This window comes from Bidens hawaiensis, unplaced genomic scaffold, assembly GCF_021521415.1.
Source record: "Bidens hawaiensis isolate Kalapana, Puna unplaced genomic scaffold, B.hawaiensis_p1.1 tig00000536_1, whole genome shotgun sequence".
NCBI lineage: Eukaryota > Viridiplantae > Streptophyta > Magnoliopsida > Asterales > Asteraceae > Bidens > Bidens hawaiensis.
Genome location: NW_027491034.1, coordinates 5997169 through 6006600, shown reverse-complemented (window position 1 = coordinate 6006600; position 9432 = coordinate 5997169). Strand labels below are relative to the sequence as shown.

At 36.5% G+C, this 9432-nt stretch overlaps 1 protein-coding gene across 1 annotated transcript; it reads right to left on the bottom strand.

The window, feature by feature from the left end:
• Positions 1-643: 643 nt before the first annotated feature.
• LOC143635957 (potassium transporter 7-like) lies at positions 644-9095 on the bottom strand. The gene is made up of 10 exons (XM_077103667.1): positions 8745-9095; positions 7450-7678; positions 7128-7376; positions 6976-7026; positions 6305-6565; positions 6165-6217; positions 5950-6064; positions 4382-4636; positions 2525-3047; positions 644-1355 (listed from the first exon to the last, which is right to left on the bottom strand). The coding sequence occupies exons 1-10, from the start codon at positions 9039-9041 to the stop codon at positions 842-844; spliced, it is 2547 nt and encodes an 848-aa protein (XP_076959782.1). The 5' UTR covers positions 9042-9095; the 3' UTR covers positions 644-841.
• Positions 9096-9432: the final 337 nt, after the last annotated feature.

The window sequence follows — 9432 nt, the reverse complement described above, 5'->3', positions numbered from 1 at the left end:
TACATATTATTTGAAACGGCTGACTTACACCCTCTAAACCTACATTTAAACCTACACTTTTATCTGTCATGGGCTAGAAAATGAACACATATATACACACCTCGGTATCATCATCGTCAAGTTACAATCTTTTGAACGGGTTGGTTGACCAGAAAACCTTTTTTCGTTTTTATCATGGATTCATGGATGTCTTGTTCCAAAAGATGAGACAAAATACTAAATAAAAGCACAGATTGGACATAAAAATCTTTAGAATTTTATCTATTTTAAAAGTAAGAGTAGCTTTTAGTTAATAATTTTATTTGCATTAAATTGTGAAAGAAAAAGCTAAAAGACTTGAGTTCTCTTACGATTTTGATCATCAGGTTAAAGACCAAAATAATTGTAGACAGGGATGAGCAAATGGGACTATCAACACCGAAACGGGTACCTTTTTTTGGTTTCGGGATTGGTACACTAGTACTGGCATTAAGAGTCAGGAACCTACCATTTGCTTTACTGTAAGATTTTAGCGGATGCTATGGATCAAAGATAGTTTTATAAAATGTTAAGAGTATTTATGTTTGCATTGCATTTTGTATATATCCTTAACCAAACCCCAACACAAAACGGCATGCCCATTCATTACAAATAAATAACTACAACTTGAAAGACGGGCAGTTACATATGTCAAAATCGGCACTAGCAATGAATAGAGCATATCTTGTCCAAATGCTAACAGTCAGTCAGTCACTCAATTCACAGCCCTTATCATTTAACAATAATAATAACAAAACAAAACAAAACCAAAAAAACACCTTATTCCTGTGTCAAGTAACCCTTACCACCAGCTAACTCATACTCACACCATGTAAGTCATAGCCACCTGAATCAAATTTGTATTCGGTGCATTCAAAGTCGCGGTTCCTCTTCTGCAATTCTTCCTCATAAAAGCATAAAAGTAATTTATAACCAACTTTTTAATAAACCATGAATCTTTTCTAGCCCGAATATCACCGTGTCCAAGAAGATAAACCACTCCCGATTCCTTAGCCCTGTGCAGGAAAGCCAGCTCGCTCTCCAGGCTGTGCTCAGGGTCTGATGAGGCGGGACCGTCCTTCTCGGGCTCCTGCGAAGTGCTGGCTTCTGATATTGCAATGCTGAGGTTGTCGGCTTCATTGACACCAAAATAGACACTGCCGTTGGGACCCACAATGACTTGAGACGGGTCCTCTTCAAAATCAGAATCATCATCATCCCCGTTACTTTCTAATGATCTTTCTTGAGCTTCACGGCGGATGAACTTTTCAAGGCTTTCAATTAATAGTTGCTCGAATAATTGGTGGCTTTCTTTACCCTTATCTTTGTAACCGTACCTGTTGAAATTCAACAGTAAAGTTAAGTGAGAAGGTCGAGTAAAAGCCAAATGATCAACTCTTTTGAAGGGTTGGTTGACCAGAAAATCTTTAATATACATATATTTTATATAATTATAATATATAAGAACTATATGTATTTTAATAGTTCCATTTTTTTAAGTTAAATCATCATCATCATCATCATCATCATCATCATCATCATCATCATCATCATCATCATACTTGGTATATCCCACCGATAGAAAAGCTATGGTATAGGGTCTGAGAAGGGTAAGATGTAGACAGCCTTACTTCTACCCTTTACCCTTTAGGAATAGAAAGACTGCTTCCGGTAAGATCCTCGGCTCGATAGTAGTTTTGTATCAAGCCTTGGACATAAGGCACATAACACTCAACCGTCGGGACAACTCCAATTGGTGCATGTACCCTTGTCTTTCGGCTATCAGCGCCACCACATGATGCCTGATTAACCTTCCGCCACTTTCAACATTACTTTCACGAGATTAGTAAAATAACGTCAAAATTAGTGCAATTTCACTTTTGCCCACCCGAGGGTTCACACACATATATACATTATATGCGCGCGCCGCAAGCAGGGCGAAATTTTTTTAAGTAAAATGAAGTAACCAATTGATTATTAATTAATAAAAGAAATTAGACCCAAATTCATTATTTTAGGCTAAATTTTTTTGGCCAACAATTTTCAAGCCCAAATGGTAAAACCGAAAAAACCAAGACCGAAACTTGGAAAATTACATTTTCGGTATTTGGTTTGGTTTAGACCCAAAATCGACCGCTAATGTGATCCATTGGGGACCTGAATCAACGCATTCAAAAGTAAAAGGGTCAAAATTTTCACCTATAATGATAAAAACTATAGCAGTACAATAATTATATAAGCTTCTGAAAAAAATAAATTTGAACATTGTAAGCATTAAATTACATATTGGGCGACTTTTGACACATTTGATTTCCTTTTTAGCTGAGATTCTAGAACTTGACCTGCCCATTGGTCGATATTACCACCTCTAGTTGCAAACAATTTGACGCGTTAACCCTTTATTACAAAATTTAATAAAAGAACCAAAAAGGTGAAAGAAACATGCAAGAAAATGTTGTGGTGATAAACTGCATGCAAAAACAAAATCTTGAAGAAACAAATTTACCTGGCGATGCAACGAAATATGTGGTAACTTTTGGAGCAAACTCGCCTAAACAAAAACCTCTCGTTTTGAGGCACAACGGGAACGGGGACGTGCTTTATGCACACGAAAATGATCATTGAATGGACAGCTGGCAAAGTGGTTAGAAAATGTCCAAATATTGCAGGCACACCTTTCACGAGTTCATTGTAAAGCAACCCAATACCAGGAGCCCTAACGGTTCCAAGATTGCAACCCAACCCGCGTAACACATCCATTGACATCTTTTTCTTGACTTCTGTTTCATACCTGAGTTTACTACCATAGTTCCAGATGTACATCATGAGAAACGTAACTATGCCAAACACCAGTATAATCCAACTTCCGTCCCCGATTCCATGTAGGACTGATGAAAGGAATGTTAATTCTAAACCGAGAAAGATTAAGGCAAATAGAATGACTATGATTATGTTTATCTGCCATATGAGAAGCATCACTAGGATGACTAAGAAAGTAGTCATCATCATCACGCCAAGCTCAGCAATACCTGTGTTTGTTGTACAAATCCACATTAGATTCTATCGTCATATCTAGCCTGTTTAAAGAATGGTTCCTGTTCAGGTTGAGCTGTTTAATTGAATGGGTTGTGTTCAGGTTAACATGTTTAACCCATTTAGTTAATCAGGGATACCCACGAACCTGTTTATGACCTATTTAACCCATTTTTTAAAACCCACCAGCACGATTAGACCACTCCCATTGGCAACCCAATGATGGTTTGGGTTGCCACATGACATTAAATAAAATAAATAATTAACTTTTTGTACTTGATTTATCACAAACTAGTTCATTAAAACAAACTAGTTTGCAAATCATATTTCATGCAATTTTACTAGCTTTCATCCTTTTTTTTAACAATTTATATAATATACAAATTAAAATTAGTTTTTGTTTAATAAATTAAGTTGTTAGCTTAAAAAAAACTAAAAACACAACCATGTTTATTTTTTTCCCTAAACACTTCGATATAAAATTTATTAAAAATGAGGTTATTCAAAAATATGTATTTTTTTTTTCTTATTAGCTTTCCAATATAATATTATAGTTTTGTAAACTTATTATTTAAATTTTTTATTTTTTATATATTTTAAATAATCATAATTAAATTTATATAACAAAAATGTTGGTTGAGGTTGGGTTGTGAATGAGAGTGAGAATTTAGATTAGGTTGGGTTGTGATTGTTGATGAGAGAGAAATTAGTTTTTTATTAAAATATTGGGTTGGGTTGGTTTGCCAATGGGAATGGTCTTAACAGTTAACACGTTTACAACTTTATCATTACCTGCCAACCCTTTTGACATGTATACATAAATGGGTTAAACAGGTCGTGTTCAGGTTACAGAACTTAAAGTGCGCGTGTTCGAGTTGAATAATTCAAACAATCAACCCAACGCGATTGACAACCCTATAAATAGTCATTCAAGTAGATGTTATTTAATGAAAATACAATCCAAAATTTTTTTGAATGATATTATTATATAACTGTTTTTAATTTAACTTTCCATAATATATGTAAAAATGTGTATTAACTTAATTTCCCGATAATGTATAAATCACTTAACAAACCCAAATTTTTATTTGCAAAAATGAAAAATTACACAAACTAAAGATTGAAAAATAGTTTTTTTGTTAAAAAAATCTAATTGAAGTATTAAAAATAGAGATAGAAATGACCTGATCTTGAGCTTTCGTAAGTTAAACGAGCTGAGCCCAAGCTCGAGCCTAGTCAAGCTCGGATCGGATCATTTACACCCTAATCCCATCCCCTGTTTGGTTTCTTTATACCAAAGATATTAAAGAGCAAGTTGAAAAAAAAGTACCGTATGCATTCCCTATTTCATTGGTGCTTGCAATGGTGCAGACAAGAAGCACGGCAGAGGCCATGAGAAACCAGTTAATGGCAGGAATGTAAATCTGACCCATGAATTTGCGAGACGTGTGAACAATTTTTAGCCGAGGAAAACAGCCGAGTGCTGTTGACTGTTTGATGCAAGAAAATGTTGCTGTTGTCATTGTCCTACTAGCAATCAGTGCAGCAATGTTAGCAATTAGAAACACTGGCCAAAATGCAGCATCTGCAAATCCAACAACAAAGATCATATAAAACCATTAGTTAGAGCAAAAACATTCAACATTATATTGTTTGAACCCATTTGACCCACATCCATTGTAACTACATTTTAAACTTTACATGTTTGGCCCTTGGCTATGCAGTTAATGCCAAAAAATAGCGGATATCGGCCAATGACCGATATCTGAGATATCGGTTATTGCGGTGGGATAGCGGTATATATATATATATATATATATATATATATATATAACACCAAAAGTTATCTAATAATAATACTTAAGTCTTAATACCAAAATCATAAAAGTCAATAGTTCAAAACACAAAGTAACAATATTTTTAATTTAAGACATGATTTAATCACTTAATTGAAAGCCATAAATATATAAGCATCAGCAGCGGCTGAAGAAACGGGTATCGGAGATGAGCATCAGCAGCGATTGAGGTATTTTTAGGGCAATAAGCTGATCGTTCAATAATAATCATAATGAAATTGGGCTATGGGCTTACAGTTTGGGCCAAAAAAAGTAACAATTGGGTCAAAAATATTAAACTGATAATCTCACCGCTATTTCCGATATATCGGTGGCCAAATATCGGCGAAATAGCGGTAAATAGCGCCGCAAATATCGGAACCGCTATTTGGACCGATATTTCGACCGCTATTTTACCGCCGGACCGATAACCGCTATAGCACCGCTATTGATAGCATAGGCCCTTGGTTTTAAAAAGTGCATACTGAGTGGTGATCTAATGTATTTTAAACCCAAAAGCCAATGCGTGATGAGCAAAGCGCCCGTATCGCGTATGAGAGGCGTCAGCTGTTAAAAATACTATTAAATTTTATAGATAATAATGTAACTTATTAACTTTTAAACACTAAAATATAAGACACTATCATCATCGCTGATCAGATTTGAACAATTAATGGTCTAGTTTGATCAAATCCTCAAACCCATTGCTCAACCGATGGTCAGATTTGTTCAATCAGACTTGAAAAACTTAGACCAGTTGCAATCGATGGTCACCTTTGTTCATATACTAGTCAACTGCATAAGGCGACACAACACCACATAAGAACGCATCCGACCACCGCATGCGATGCGCGCATTACACGAATGCACGATGCGCGCATCACCATTGCAAGATGTGATGCACGTATTTTTCCCTCATAATGCGCGCATTTTAAAACCAAGATTTGGCCCTTTTGAGATAAAACACAGCCCAAATTGAGTCACTCATAAGTAAACGGGTAAAAAGTAACTTATTGATTCCACAATGACAAAATTAAGGCTGCTAGACACACAGGAGGCTCACCAGGGATGGAAGAAAAGAAAGCCTGTGTTGGATCACCACTATTATCCAACAGGTATGCAGCTTGACCCATGTAACCAAGCATAAGGCACGGAAGTACAAGGAAAACAAATGTAATCTGCAATGAAGAAGAACAGTCCATACACATCTCACAACTTTCAGTTATAATAGTGTTATTTTAACATTTTGCAGTACGTTATCAGTTTTTATAGCATTACCTGAATTGTTCTCACTGGAAAATAGCAAAGATCTGCAAACATTGCTTCTGAACCTAAATCACATCAGAGACAAAAAGAAGAAAGCCAAAAGGTTAGAATCGTCTTCCGTTCAAAAGCAGTGCATGTTGATAAGTGTTTACCAGTTGCACAAAGAAGGCATCCACCCAAAGAGTACCAAGCTTCATATGGTTTGCGTTTGAAATAGTGATAGATGTGAATCGGATTAAATGCCTTCACAACACTGCTGTCATGTGTCATAAGATTGTAGATACCAATACCCCCAAGAGAGCAAAACCATATAAATAAAGCTGGCCCAATAACAAGCCCAACTTTACTTGTTCCGTATTTTTGTACACTGAACAAAATAATAAGATACGCAACCGAAATCATCACAACATGATCTGCAATACACACAAAATAAGATACTATAATTCGTTAGGAAAAAAAAGTTAACTTTCATCCAAAAACACAAGCAAAAAGTACACTAGCACACAATCTTTTGGAGTCACAGCACATAGTCACATATAAAGCAAAAATGATGAAAAATGAGTATTGAGCTACCATCCTTAAACTATGAATCTTTTTAGTCACCAAACGTGTATGCCTATAAGTTGATGACTTTTTGACTAAAATCTAAAAACAAAAACCATAATCTAGAATGTCATGTAGTCTGGCTTAAAAATAATGGTGAAAAACATGACTTATATGTTCTGTTACTACTACCCTGGTACCCTAATTAAAAACTGAACAGAAAGAAGCAATCACATTTTTATTAACGTCTATCTAAGCATTACATGTGAAATCATGTCACCTTGCTCAACTGTAGGAACTCCAACCTTCAAACCACGAACAGCAGATATTACTGCAAGAAAGAAATAAAAAAGTAAACAACTTTTAGGTTCTTAAATCAGAAATGAGAAAAGAATAGTGTTTAGTAAAAAAAAAAGTAAAAGAGAGAGAGACCTGACATTGCAGGTGTAACAACACCATCAGCTATGACCATGGAGGTACCAGCAAGCACCAACACTAAAACAAGCTTTTTGAGAGCCAATGAAGTTTCAAGATACTCTTTTATCTTCAAAGATCTCTCAAGTTCGGCTGATGGCACCTTTAACCTGAAGCTTGATATGCGTGTATCAGAAGCAAGCTGATTTGGCAAAAGACTCACCTTAGCATGCCTACATATTAGAGAATATAAAGCAACTGTACCACCTGTAAACATATACAAAATAACATTCAGCTTGACAAATGAAACTTTAACAGAAGTTATATTAGTCAACCTTACCTTCCCCGTCATCATTTGCTAGAAGAACAATAAGGATGTACTTGATTAATGGGACCAAAATCAATGTATATAAAATGAGCGATAAAGCTCCAATAATATCCTCATCTCCATCTATTGGGGCCCTGCTGAATATCACACTAAAGGTATATATTGGACTTGTTCCAACATCCCCAAATACAACACCGAGTGTCTGACAAGCCAGAAATATAGTCTTCCCAAAACCAGCATCCTGCAAGTACAGTTTGAGATTCAGATTGGAAACAAACCAAATAATGATACTCTTGCTTCATTTAACCTTTGCAAGATAAAGATCCAGACAACTTTTTATAGAGTAATCAACTGTTACAAACATAAAGTAAATTTAACTACACTTAGAGCTCCCAAAGTCCTAATATCATGCATGTTCTAGAACTCAAGAAATATTGTTTAGAAGCCAACCCATAATTGTCAAAGGTGCACAGTGCAAAGGGTGAGCCTTGGGCCTAGCCGCAAGCCCGCAAGACGCTTAAAAAGAAAGGTCCGAGATAAGCAAGGCGCATAACATAAACATACGATTTTGGGAGATTTTAGACATGTTTTAGGCTTGTTAGGGATAGTTTAGGATCATTCCTTGCCATTTCTGGATTTTGTAGAATTTTCCCAGAATTTCCAGCATTTGGCCAAAACTCACTGGATTCTAGGGATGAGCTCGGTACCATACCGGTACCGATCCCGAATTTCCAAATCCTGATTTTCTTAACAGCTTGGTACCAATACCAAAAATGCTCGGTTCAGTACTAGTCCAAACCGGTACCGTAAGCAAAAATTCGGTAAATACCGCTACCGATCCCGAATTTCCATATCCCCAAACTTGGTACTGGAACCAGTACCATTTTCTCATCGCTACTAAATTCTGACCAAAATATGGCCAGAATCTCACCCGAAGGTCGTCGGATCGCCAAGATGGCAGCAAGGCGCTTTCCCTGCGTCGTATGTTTATGTTATGCGCCTTGCTTATCTCGGATCGCCAAGATGGCAGCAAGGCGCCCAAACAGCTTTTGACAAATAGAGCCAACCTAAATCTATATCCTGTTTCTAGGCTGACAGCAGACATTATTAAATAATAGAATTTAGAGTTTAATTAACTATGATGATCTAATTTAAAGCGAATTATAGCAAAGTTGTGATGAAACACAAAACCTAATGAAGAAACCACATGTGATGTGATCATCTATCTATCTATCTATCTATCTATCTAGTCTCCAAAATCTCAAACCCAATCACTAGATAATGAAATCGAATTCCCAGATGAATACCTCGTAATCGCTGCGGTGGGCCCCGGGGACCTCGAGAGCCTCGAAGCCAAAGGAATCAATCCTGGGGCCAGTGCGGATGAGCTTCTGGTACAGACTGTCCTCATCTTCGGAATCAACATCATTGTGGTTGTTATTGAAATGATGATGATTACTGTCGTCTACATCGATCTCTGAACCGTCTTCTTCTTCTTCGTCCTGAAAGACCCATCGATGAGACTCCATTGAATCCATGGAACTCATCCCTCCGTTGCGAATGCTTATTATACTCCCTCTCTGCGATCCGCTTTCCGTCGTCATCGTTAATCTTAATCCGAATCAACGACGCCGTTTCATTTGAATAGATCGATCCAATTCAATTGAAATGAAACCCTAATAATGGTGACACTGAGATTTGTGACAAACAGACAGAGGACAAACAGAGTATAAAACTGACTGGCTGGTTGCTTTTTTGTTTCATTTTTACTACCGGTTTTTTTTACTAGTGTTCACGGTTCGGAGCAAATCCAAATTCAGATTTTGATTTGGTTATAACCGAAAAGCGAATTCCAATTTCAATTTGTTTCGGTTCGATTATCCTCTTTCTCAATTCAGTTAAACCGTGTTTAAGATTATGGATAGAATAATCTCATAATCAAACAAGTCGCCTATCGAACATATGAACACTCCTAATAGTCATCAGTTTGGTTTC

What these genes read in the sequence shown, in the direction of transcription:
- LOC143635957 (XM_077103667.1), bottom strand. Translation starts at nt 9,041, where the DNA reads ATGACGACGGAAAGCGGATCGCAGAGAGGGAGTATAATAAGCATTCGC. An exon ending in AGCAAATGATGACGGGGAAG is followed by an intron (nt 7,377 to 7,449) that starts GTAAGGTTGACT and finishes ATATGTTTACAG; the next exon opens with GTGGTACAGTTGCTTTATAT. An exon ending in TTTCTTTTCTTCCATCCCTG is followed by an intron (nt 4,637 to 5,949) that starts GTGAGCCTCCTG and finishes TTGGATTTGCAG; the next exon opens with ATGCTGCATTTTGGCCAGTG.